General features: G+C 41.9%; 1 protein-coding gene across 1 annotated transcript in view; it reads right to left on the reverse strand.

Moving 5' to 3' along the window:
- The window catches only part of NIBAN1 (niban apoptosis regulator 1), a 157,054-nt gene that overhangs the window by 22,076 nt on the left and 122,034 nt on the right, over positions 1 to 12,944 (reverse strand). The window contains exon 6 of the mRNA XM_032317351.1: positions 6,016 to 6,131. Coding sequence (XP_032173242.1) covers positions 6,016 to 6,131 — 116 coding nt within the window. The remainder of the gene's footprint in view (positions 1 to 6,015; positions 6,132 to 12,944) is intronic.

Here is a 12,944-nt window from a genome sequence, read left to right on the forward strand (position 1 = left end):
TGAGACCATCACGCCTCCTCAAGCTCCCTTGGGATCTGTGTGTCTTCAAGCTCTTTGTCCCTGCTGTCCCCTGAACCCCACCTCCATCATCCTTAAAATTTAGAGAAAAAAATGGAGCAACAAACACTTGGAACAACTGGACATTTGTGGGGTGAGCAGAACATGGGCGAGGGGATCCAAAGTCTTCAGAACATTTAAAAAAAAGTCTGCTCCCAAGTCACTCTTAAAATTTTGGTTGGCTCTGTGAAAATGTGTGTGTGTTTTAAATCTGACCATGTTCAAAAAAAATAAATAAATAAAATTAAAAAAATAATAAATCTGACCATGTTCTCTATGTCCACATATTACAATGTTCCATGTAACCCAAACTTCTCCTTCTTTAACCAACCACCTCCCTGCAAACTGGAGATTTGCTTTTCAGATTCAGTTTTACTATGAATCTTTTGGGGTTCACAGCATATTTTTCAATACCAGCCTGCAAGACAAGATTTACAAAAGAAAAAGAGTAATTGGGGGGGCGCCTGGGTGGCTCAGTAGGTTAAAGCTTCTGCTTTCGGCTCAGGTCGTAATCCCAGGGTCCTGGAATCGAGCCCCACATCGGGCTCTCTGCTCAGCAGGGAGCCTGCTTCCCCCTCTCCCTCTGCCTGCCTCTCTGCTTACTTGTGATCTCTCTCTGTCAAATAAATAAATAAAATCTTAAAAAAAAAAGAGTAATTGGGGAATGGAGAATCATTTGACACCGTTCTAGAAATTTAAAATAATATTTGTGCACAATAATTGACCTTCTCCTCATACAAATTCAAATTAGGCTTTGGGAATTACAGAAGATCTCGTCCTGAGGTCACTGGTCAGCCTCGTGCTAGTGAAAATGGTCATGAGCTCACTAGATCTTGCCTTTCACCAAGGGCTCTGTTAGAGCAGGGTGGAACGTTTTAGCTGAACGGTCCAGGAACACTCCCAGGGTGGAGGTGGGTGAGTCGTCCAATCCCCCTGTGCCTGGGGGTCACTGGGAGAGAAGGCTGCTCAGGTCAGTGTGGGGAGTGGGGTCCGGTCACCTGCGATGTAGAACTTTGTGGTGTGACGAAGATTATAATGGGGATAGGATTTCCCCAAGTCCTGGTAGTTCACTGGTGGGAATGTTTTTCTACCTTAACCATCCTCTGGGAGCAGTCAAGAGGTGAACCAGAATTTTTGAGGAATCTGAGAGGAACGTGTATGTGCGAGCTCCATGGAGATTAGCAGGTCCAACAATTAGATTCAAGTAGGTCATTAATAACATGGATCCTGCCCGCTTCCTGCTCAGGGGAGTAAGTCCTTAGTTGGAACACATCTGCGCAAGACTGACGGAAGGGAGCGTCGGGAGAATGAGCTCGGAAAACAAGGAGATGGAGGCGGGACTTAAAGTCAATGGGAAGTATTACCTTAGTTGAAAGTGCTAAATTCGGGGTCATAATAATTGCTTAACTCATCCTTTTGCAGGTATTAGTTTGAGTCTGAGCATAAGCAATAAGGGATTGGGAAAGAAGAAAATGTTATGAAGGTCAAAGGAAAAAGAAATATTCCATTTGGGTAAGTCGTAGTTTTCTTTTAGTCTTTCCCATATAATGTTCCAAAAAATTGAGTTCTATTTTATTTATTTATTTATTAAGATTTTATTTATTTATTTGACAGACAGAGAGCACAAGTAGGCAGAGAGGCAGGCAGAGAGAGAGGAGGAAGCAGGCTCCCTGCTGAGCAGAGTTCAATGTGGGGCTCGATCCCAGGACCCTGAGATCATGACCTGAGCCGAAGGCAGAGGCTTAACCCACTGAGCCACCCAGGCACCCCAAGTTCTATTTTATAATTTAGGGACTGAAACGGAAATACGTCTGGGGAAAAGAAAGAAGGGGAAGAGGAGTGTGTTGCAAGGGTGTGGGGCCTGGGAACACCACGGGGCAGGCAGAGCCTCGAACTGCTGAGACCCCAGTTGTGCCGTCCAAACGCTGAGTAACCCCTTCCTCCACCTTCACCCCACCGCCCCCAAACTTGTGCCACCCCCTCCCCTGCCCAGGGTCCTCTCTGAGATTCCCTACCTGGGTCGGCTCTTCATGAGCAGGGTCCAAAGCCCTGGGGCTCTTCTAGGGAAAGTAGCCAGTCAAATAAATGAACCATACTCATGAAGGGGTCCTCAACCTTCTCGCTCAGAACAAGATCTATCGAGTTTCACCACAAAGGCCCTAAAAATACCACTTTTGCTTATAAAAGAAACGGTGTGTGTATGTGTGTGTAAATTAAATTGCTGGGATGTGTAGATTTTAAAATTCCATCGCACATATAAGAAACCAAACATGCCATTAGGTCAAAATTAACAAACCCAGGTTCACTCCCTGAAGGCCATACCATGGGTTACCTTCCAGAAGCTGACACTATGGGGAAGATGTGAAGTCCTGAGAGACTGTCTCTTCCTGAGACTGGCCCCAGGTCTGACCAGGCTGCCGACCTTGTGCCTTTTATATTACTGAGTGGCTATCGGTGAAAGAATCATTTAAAGGGGTCACATTCAAGGTTACTAGATAAAAGACAACTCTGAAATGTATGGAGAAGGCTTAAAATGTGGATAGTTTTTTTGTCTTGAAACAACCTGTTCTGTGGGAATTATGAGCTACTTTCTCAGCTCACCTGATAAATTTAAAGGCAAATTTAAATTTATAATAATACTTATAAAATAGTAAATATATATTTATTACATAAATATGTTACTGTAATAAGTAATAAACACCAAGTAACTTAAAGTACTTAACATTTTGCAAACTGCTTTCTTTCACGACCTCATCTGATGCATTTTTATATACTGTAAGAACTATATCCAAGTTCTTACTAGTATATAGATTTTTTTTTTGAAAGATTTTATTTATTTGACAGACAGATCACAAGTAGGCAGAGAGGCAGGCGGGGGTGGGGAGAAGCAGGCTCCCCACTGAGCAGAAGCCCACTGTGGGGCTCGATCCCAAGATCCTAGGATCATGACCTGAGCTGAAGGCAGAGGCTTTAACCCACTGAGCCACCCAGGTGCCCCACTAGGATATAGATAGTTTCACCTTAATCACCTGCAGGTATCCTAAGATATTTGCTCTGCTTGGACACTTGCCTGACAAATAATCACTGCCATGAGGGCCCCCCAGACTTGCTACACGAGTCATTACAATGAAGATAATAATTAACAATGCTGAACATCTTGTGAGTACCAGGCCCCGAGGCAGAGGGGGTTAAGACAAAATGATGATCAAATGCTCAGCTGATATGAAAAAAGTGCAAATAAATCCAGTGGTTTAAACAAAAGGTCATATTCTCAAACTCAGTTATGTCGTGCCATTTTCTGCAACTACTTGGTAGCTGTTTTTGGCCCCTCTCTCTTTTTCTGGTGAGTGTTAGGACAGACGCTGCTTCAGCTCCACGCATGAGGTAACACGGAAGCCTCCCCCGATGGGCCCCAGATGGGGGCTTTAGAGCCGATGTCCTTCCATTTCCTTTCACCCACTTCTCCAGGCAGAGCCAGACATGGCTCAAGATGTGTTTCCATCCCAGACTGGGTCTGTGACCTCAGCCAACCTCTCTGAATGTTCCTTCTTTCACTTGGAGGGTGTTGGACAGACAGTCCTTGAAATGCCCTTCAGTGCTCACACTTTAGGAGTCTGATTTCCCCATAGATACTCAGATTCCTGGGGGAGTAAAACTTCTCACTGGGTCATTTGGTAACTCCAGCTTTTACTGATCTCTTCTCTGTTTTTGTTTTGTTTTGTATTGCTCTGCTTCCCCACTTACGGTACTTTTTTATAATGCAAAATTAGCACCTTCCTATCACTGCTTGGTGCTAATGCTTTATGATGTCCATATATGTGCAGAGCCACACACAGTTCTAACGCTGCCTCGTACTCTGGATGTTTCTAGGTATGCCTAGCCTCACCATGATGGCAAGGGATGAGTCATTTAGTTCTCTCGCACCTTCTAGCGCTTCACACCTATCAATCCAAAACAAAAGGCAGAAGGTCAACAAAAGAAACATGATACTCCATGTGAAGAAAGGATTCATTAAGTACCTGCTTTCAATGGCATCACGAAGGCATGTGAGCTGTCATGAGATTTCAAATGAAAGGAAAGATCAAGCAAGGAGCATAGGTAAACTTGAGGAGTTAAGAAAATGTTGAACTTGGTAGACTCCCATAGTTGGTGTTGATCTTTCACTGGACCAGAAATTGGAAGCCATTTGTCCACTTAGCATGTGACCATGAAGCTATCAACTGCATGGGTCAGGGACCGACCGTCCTGTCCCGCCCATCTCTGGGTCACCGGCACCCAGCATGGTGCCTGGCATATAGCAGCTCAATAGTTGTTCAGTGACTAAACCTGGACGAGTCACTTGACTGCTATATGCCTCCCTCGGCTTTCTCATTTACAGAATGGAGATACGGGTAACCTCATGAGATCAGTAAGACAAACAGAATTAGGATTTGAGCATTAAAATGCATTACACAGGGGCGCCTGGGTGGCTCAGTGGGTTAAGCCGCTGCCTTCGGCTCAGGTCATGATCTCAGGGTCCTGGGATCGAGTCCCGCATCGGGCTCTATGCTCAGCAGGGAGCCTGCTTCCTCCTCTCTCTCTCTGCCTCTCTGCCTACTTGTGATCTCTCTCTGTCAAATAAATAAAATAAAATCTTTAAAAAATAATAATAAATAAATAAATAAATAAATAAATAAATAAATAAAATGCATTACACAAAGGCATTTTAATACTGGTGTATATCTTAAATATGTTGGTTTACATGGTAGGCTAATCAGCATCAAAGTCTTCAGCCTCCCCTTTTGCTTTCATTTTTCTTTTTGGCATAAGTACAGTTGGTGCTTAATCCTTTCAGGTTGATAAATGGATGTGCTTCCCCCAAATATCAGAAACCAAGAATTGGCTAAAGTGCTGGAAAAAGTCTCAGGCTGAGAAATAAATGAGTTTAGAAACCTCCAAAGGGGAGGGGAAAAAAAGAAGCTTCTGAGTCATATGGTTAAACAATGAAGAACAGCCCCATCATCACAAGCAAATGTTTTTGGCTTTAGAAGTTTAACGACCAGACGAAGGCAAGGCCCCATCTGGTCTCTTCCAAATAGTGTCTCCTAATTACAAATTCCACTGGCCCCCAAAAGAGGCACTTGGGGAGATGAGGGGAAATTAAAGATAGCATTGTTGGACCCTGTGTGCCTCTAATTAAATAATGCCATATCCAGCCTCCTCCTCCTGGCTGAATCAGCCATGTGATTGGTGTTCTCATGGACACAGTTTCCTTGGAGATTTGTGGCAATGTCCCTGGTACCAAGCCAATGGAGGTACTCAGCCCATGACTAGCATTTAATCAAGGTCATGGGAAATTATATCAGGCCACAGGGGATAGAAAACTAGAAGAGGTAAATAAAATGCATAGAAAACTGTCTAATGCTTTTAAAATGTTTCCCTGACTTCATTCACAGATCATTCAATAAGTAAAGACAAGCATGTGCCAAAGAGTTTTCCAGCAACATCTCACTTAATGCTCAGAACCCTGCAAGGTAAACATTATCATTACTCTCTTTTTCAGAGGACTAACCCGAGACGAATAGAGGTCCAATAACTTGGCAAGATTTAGCTCAAGTCCACTGACCTAAGGCCCCACCGCACACTATGCACTTTGCCACACTGCTTATGTTTGCTTATGGTCTAGAAGCATGAGGCCAATTCAAAGAATCATGCTTTGTGTCAGAAGCAGTAGAAGCAGCTCTCCCCACTGCCTTTGCAGGGTTTCAAGCTGCCCTGTTTACTGCCCAGTATGGAGGTGTTTGGAGAGGGTCCCTAATAGTTTGTGGATCAAATGTTTCTAGATGATTCGAGAAATGGCCTTTGGAACCACATCTTCCGTTCTTGCAACTTTTTTGTTTGATTTTTTTTTTTTTTTTTAATGACTCTGATCTCCCACAACAGACAGGGAAGAGGATCCAAAATTCTGAGCCATGTTACCTGGACTTCATCCCCAGTGATCATTTCCCATGAGCCATAGTGTCCCTTCTCCTGACGGAAGAACTGGACAGCTTCCAGAAACGCTTGGGCTTCGAACGTCGTCTGCTTCATGTAATCTAAGAGAAAAAGGCAAGGGTGTTTAGCAGAGAAGACTACTTATACATTTTACCATGGTTCTTCAAGGGATCTAACATTACCTGAATACTAAGAGGGAGAAAATTATGAGACACACAAAAATCAAGCAGGTGTTGAATTCAAATTTCATGTGCTGATTTGAATCACACTTCTTGCTCCCCATAGCAGCGATTCAGTCTATCCATTGCTAGGCAGACTGGCTAGGATGAGAAGCAGATGAATCTCCCTTTATCTTTCTTGTAAATGCTTCCCGTGGGCATGGAAGCACCTACTGGCTTCCTGCTTCCAAACGTAGCACCTCACTATGGCAGACCGTTCCTGTACAAGGCTTTGTGTGTCCCGTGGAATCCCTCCCCATTCCCTGAATGACACTCTGATTTCTTTGTGACTTGATAGCAACTTTCTGTCAAAAGGACATCCAATAATATGCTGCTTGATGCAAACAAAGAATGACAATGGCTAACAACCATGTAACGAGATACTGTTCTTCTAAACATGTTACACATTTCACTACAACCTCACAAAAACCTCTGTGTTGAGTGTTATTATCATCTTGATTATATAGATGGTGCAGAAGCCCAGAAGGATTAATTACCTCAGGTCATACAGCTCGTAAGTGTGTGAACTCAAGCAGTCTGATTCCAGTCCGACGACACTACCCTGTATCAGCACCGTGCTACACTCCCTCAAAATCTACGCAAAGCCCCCAAATCTTTACCTTCAAAAATGTGGAACTAGTTTTCCAGGTTTGCCCTTCTAAATAGATTAGATTTTTTTTTTCTTATTCTATTTTATTTTATTTAAATTCCATTAGTGAATGCATAGAGTATTATTAGTTTCAGAGGTAGAGTTCAGGGAGTCATCAGTCTTATACAACACCCAGTGCTTATCATGTCATGTGCCCTCCTTAATGCCCATCACCCAATTACCTCGTCCCCGCCCCCACCTCGCCTCTACCAATCCTCAGTTTGTTTCCTACAGTTAAGAGTTTCATATGGTGTGTCTCCCTTTCTGATTTCCTTTTTCCCCTCCCTTCCCTACGACCCTCTGTTTTGTTTCTTAATTTCCACATATGAATGAAATCATACAATTCTTTCTCTAATTGACTTATTTCCCTTAGCACAATACCCTCTAGTTCCATCCATGTCTTTGCAAATGGTAAGATTTCTTTTTCTTGATGGCTGAGTAATATTCCAATGTGTGTGTGTGTATTTTATATCTCCTTTATCCATTCACCTGTTGATAGACATCTGGACTCTTTTCATAGCCAAACATACTAGATTTTAAAAGGTGTTTTATCTGGGAGGAAATATTTAATAGCAGGATTTTAAGTGTGGTTGTGGAAGCAGGAGCTCAACAGCCATCCCAGAATTCCAAAAATCACACTGTGCATAACAATATCCTCATTTCTGCTGTGGACTGAATACTTGTGTCCCCCAGAATTCATATGTTGAAATCCTAATCCCCAGTATGATAGTATTTGGAGATAGAGCCTTTGGGAGGTAATCAGGCCCGGAAGGTATGATGGGATTACTGCCCTTACCGTGAGGAGATTAGTGCCCTTATAAGAAGAGAGCTCCTCCCCACCAATTCTATCCTCCCACCAGACCCTGGACCTGCCAGTGCTTTGATCTTAAACTTTCAAGACTGTGGTATTTTTGTTACAGCAGCCCAAACTGACCAAGACAATTTTTCAATATACAAAGATAGCTCTTGGAGGATATAATGATGACAGAATTATAATAATCTTTTCAGGGAAATGAATCAAAGACATAATCTAATCTAACAATAAAGAAATCAAATCTTAGAAAGGGGAAGTAAGGCTAAATGAAGTGACTGAAAGCACCAAATCTCTTGCCTCCTGCTTCTCCTCCTATAGGACCTGAAATTCCCTTGCTAATAATAGCCTAATGATCTGTATTTATAGAGCGAATTAGATTAGCCAGTTGAAGGCTGCTGATTTGCTGGGGACCTTCAGAGCTTTAGACAATGGGACTACTCAGTCAAGGAATGAGTGGTTGATAAGGAGGGACAAGGCAGAAACAGAGAAGGCTCAGTCTTCTCCAGAAGGTGATATGGATGGGCTGTAGACGACTCTTAAGACTGGTTTTCGAGGTCATAGGCCTCAGGATCCTGGTACAGTGAAAATACATTTCGAGGCATAGTCTCTATGGAGTTCAAGCAACATTTTTCACAGTGAGGATACCATAAAGCCCCAAATCTCTACCTTCAAAAATGTGGAACAGTAACTGACATTTCTAATATCGACATAGAGATCCGCTCAAGATCTAAATCAGAAAAAGAGCATGTCTGAGAATCAAGTTTTTAAATTGAATATTTTCTTCCTTGTTATTTTTTTCTGGCTTGGCAAATGATTTACTGTTTAATCTTAGAGGTTTGGAAAGCACAAATTAAAGTCTTGGTATAAAATTGACAACAAGGGACTGTGATACGGGGCTCAGTACACTGGGAGGGACTTTACCAACAGGATGGAAACTGTAATTATACATTGAGATTCAAGATTGACTCATGGGCTTTTATTTTTAACAGCTGTTTTCATTTCCAACCCAAGGAAACAAAGAGATGGAAGAAAATGTGGTACTTGACGGAGTGAGGACTGCCAGACCCGCAAGCCTGGGAATAAGGTTTTAAATTCTACTTGTCCTTACAAAAAGCATAAGTTTACTTATTTCTTCCCCTACAAACCTCAGCAACTGGAGGAGTTATTTGAAACCCTACTCATACCTTCTGTAACTATATCAAAGCAAACTATGGTAGTCGCTCTATGTGTGTTTGCAAAAATCTTTAGAAAAAAATAATTACAGAAGAAATGGGATTTGGAGATAATGACATGGCAGTCAGAGAGAAGTCCAAGAGGAAAGAGAGGAGCTGGAATGTAGTAGTGGTGGATGAGACACCTTAATCTAGGCAGAGAAGAGAAGGGTTAGTAATCAGATGAACCACACAGGAAATTACGGTAATTGAACATCAACAAGAAAGCCTGAAGGAATGAGGAGGGAGCTGAATTCCTGACTCTCTACCATTAGGATGGATTTAAACTGGATTTTAACTATTCCTTTTCCACAGGGATTTAAAAAAAAAAAGGATCTACTCTACTGATTCATCATTAGATTTTCAGGTTATAAACTGATTAATTAACTTCTACAAAACTTTTAGAACAGTACCTGGCATATAAAATCCATTTTATGGATTTTATGATGGTAAGCCAAACTCGACAGCAACTGCCAGATCATTAAGGAAATAGAGAACAAAGGTTTGCTTTGTGAAAGATAGAACTGCATTGCGATGGTAATACGATCTTCATTTCTTCTAACTAGTTTGCTGAGGCGTTGCTGAACCCAGCCAGAATGTACAGGTGCTTGAGAAAAACCGGATTATCAGTTATTTGATCAACTTCCTGCCATTGATCTCATGAGAACAGAATTCCAGGATCACAGTCACCCACTCTCCTGCCAACAACAGCTGAGAGTTTAGTCCAGGGGTCCCCAATCCACCACGGTTTTTGGTTGTTAAGCCTTCTCCTTGTAGGTCAGCTTAGAAAAATGGCAGGTTATCAGCTCCGTGTACTTTCCCAACACGTTATCATTCTGAGAATGCTGAAGGAGACAGATGTGCTGGAGAGAACTAAGACATCATTAAATCCAGATCCCTCGTTTGGCGGACAAGGAAACGGAAAGAAAATAAAGGTTAATTTCTTCGTTGAAGGTCACACAGCTGGTCAGAATCGGAGCCAAGAGTTGAAAAAAGTAGCTCTGGCATGTCAGGAGTGGCCTTGGCATTCACGCTGACTTAAACCATAGACTATAAGAGCTGGAAGTGGTCTTGAAGGTCACCGAGCCGCAGTTCTCGTTCCCTGCTGGAAGCCTTCGGAATCCCAGACGCTCATCTGGCCTTAGCTCGACGGTTTCCAGTGACAGAGAGCTCACAATTTATGAAATAGTCATGGAACTCCTCTAATTATTTGAAAATTTTTCCTTTTATTGAGCCAAAATCTGTTTCCGTGAACTCTCATTAATCTCATTTCTGCTTTTCAGAGCAAAATAGACAAGTTTACTCCTCTTCTATATGCTAACTCTAAAAAAAAAAAAATAGCTGAATATCCGTATTTTCCCTCAACCATTCTTTAAACAATATAGTTTTGGGGATCTTTTAAATTTAGCTCTCTTTTTTTCTTCCTTCCCTTAGTAACCAATTCCATTTAATCAATATCATCCTCAATTTGGTTTGCGCAAATTATGTAAAGTAAAAGATTATGTTCCCGTTTCTGGTCTTTAACTTCTTCTTCTTCTTCTTCTTCTTCTTCTTTTTTAACACAAACGCCTCACACCATTGACTCATACCTTTCTTATAGGCAAATAAAATCCCACTATTTTTCATATAAAACTTTTGTCAATTTAATCCTTTCCTAACCTGTACTTCTGCTTTTGATGTTGAGGTACAGGTTTTAACGTAACCCCTAATAAATGACAAGTTACTATGATCAACTCAGTGCCCCAGAGCCGGCCAAAATCATTTTAAAATTATAATTCTGGGGGCGCCTGGGTGGCTCAGTCATTAAGTGTCTGCCTTCGGCTCAGGTCATGATTCCAGGGTCCTGGGATCAAGCCCCGCATCGGGCTCCCTGCTCAGCAGGAAGCCTGCTTCTCCCTCTCCCACTCCCCCTGCTTCTGTTCCTTCTCTCGCTGTGTCTCTCTCTGTCAAAAAAATAAATAAAATTTTAAAAAAATTTAAAAAAAAATTATAATTCTGTTTCCAAACTCCCTTTCCCCTCTGTGTCATTAAAAATGTTGGTGTGCTTGCCTTCTGTCACTTCTACCCAACTCACTGATAAAAATATTCATGAGATCGGGGGCAAGGACAGATCCCTGGTAAATTCTAAACATTTTAGAAGACACGTGGGAGACGCATCTTTGGCTATTCATTCCAGTCACATCCTCAGGACCTTAGTGTCTCCCTATTTCTCATCTGCGCAGTCACATGGAAAACTCATATTTGGGAGACATGATTATGGATTCTGCAAGGAAAAGAAAGCTTCTCTAGGCCCCTCGGGGGAACAGTTATCCAGGGGGCCAGCTTTTGTTTTTTTCCACTGGCACAGATTTCCAGCACGTCTGAGTCAACCGAAACGCCAAAGCTCTAAGGCCTGTGCAGTCATTCTGGGTTTTGACTCTGGCTGCTGGGTTGGGACTCCCTGACTCAGGCTGGGTTTGGAAGCAGCGCTGTTATTTTATTTTATCGGTTCACTGCGCCAAGTCATGTTAGCTGATCCGCCTGGTGATTTGTAAAAGTTATGTAATAGCATTACTCACTACACTGCTATGGGGTTCATCTCGCTAATGTATACTTCTAAATTGTCTTCAGCTTCAGGTCATAAGTCGTCCTGTCTGGGAGAGCGCAGCAAGGCCGCTTGTCCTAGTTTCTTCTCTATGGCAAAGAGAAGAAACACAAAAGCAACCAACGTTTATTGAATCCTGTCAATGTAAGTATGAACCACGGAAGATGTTTACACACACCATCTCATATAATCCTTCCAGCAATCCCCTTAGGGAAGAATTAATATTCCCACTTCAAGGCTGACAAAGAAACTGACTTCAGAAAGACAAAACAATTCGTTTCAGCTAATAAGTGGTCAAGTCAGGTCTACGTATTTCCAAAGTCCTGTAATAACACTCCACGGTTTAATTTTTTAAACTTTTTATTTTGAGGGAATTGTAGATTCACGTGTTTTTATAAAAATAAGAGAGGTAGGACACCTGGATGATGCAATTAATCGTCCAGCCAGTCTGACATGTATGCACAGGAACATGTGTGTATGGTGGTTTAATTTTTAAGTTATTTTTTAAGGTTTCCTTTCCTTCTCAAAGTTTAGAATCATATACAGGCACCTGGGTGGCTCAATCGGTTAAGCATCTGCCTTCAGTTCAGGTCATGATCCTGGGGCCGAGCCCCGCGTTGGGCTCCCTGCTCGGTGGGGAGTCTACTTCTCCCTCTCTCTGTCTTTCCCCCAACTCATGCTCTTTCTATTTAAAAAAAACAAAAACAAAAACAAAAAACACCTAAATTAAAAAAAAAAAAAAGAATCATCTAGTCCAAACCACTCATTTAAAACGTGAGTAAACAGGATCAGACAGAATGTGATGTTATTTAAAGCAAAACTAAAGAAAGCCCCTCACTGGAATTGCAAATGAATGGCATCCGTGCTCATGAAATGGTAATAAAAGTTTTTATTACATTATTTTTAAAATATATTCATTACCAAACAAGCAAATATTTGTCATATTATAAATGACAACTCTATGAGCATTAACCTCAGGATTACTTAGAAGTCCCTGAATTGTATTTTGTAAACTTCTAGACTAAAATATACAGCTACTGGGACGCCTGGGTGGCTCAATTAAGCATCTGCCTTAAGCTCAGGTCATGAACCCAGGGTCCTGAGATGGAGCCCTGCACTGGGCTCCTTGCTCCCAGCGGGAAGCCTGCTTCTCCCTCTGTCTGCTGTTCCCTCTGCTTGTGTTCCCCGTCTCTGACAAATAAAGAAATCAAATCTTTTAAGAAAATTTAAAAAAGAAAAGAAAATGTATTTTAAAAAATACATCCATCTACTGACTAAATCCTGTGTTAGTGGATACAGGCCTACCAAGAAGAGAGGAAGAATAAGCCAAGAAAAGAATGTGCTGTCCATGGAGATCCACGGATCTGAGAATGAATTACAACGGTATTGGTCTAGGTGAAAATATGAAGATACGAGACTCGCTCGGAGGATATGAAGG

The sequence above is a fragment of the Mustela erminea genome, chromosome 17 (genome assembly GCF_009829155.1).
Source record: "Mustela erminea isolate mMusErm1 chromosome 17, mMusErm1.Pri, whole genome shotgun sequence".
NCBI lineage: Eukaryota > Metazoa > Chordata > Mammalia > Carnivora > Mustelidae > Mustela > Mustela erminea.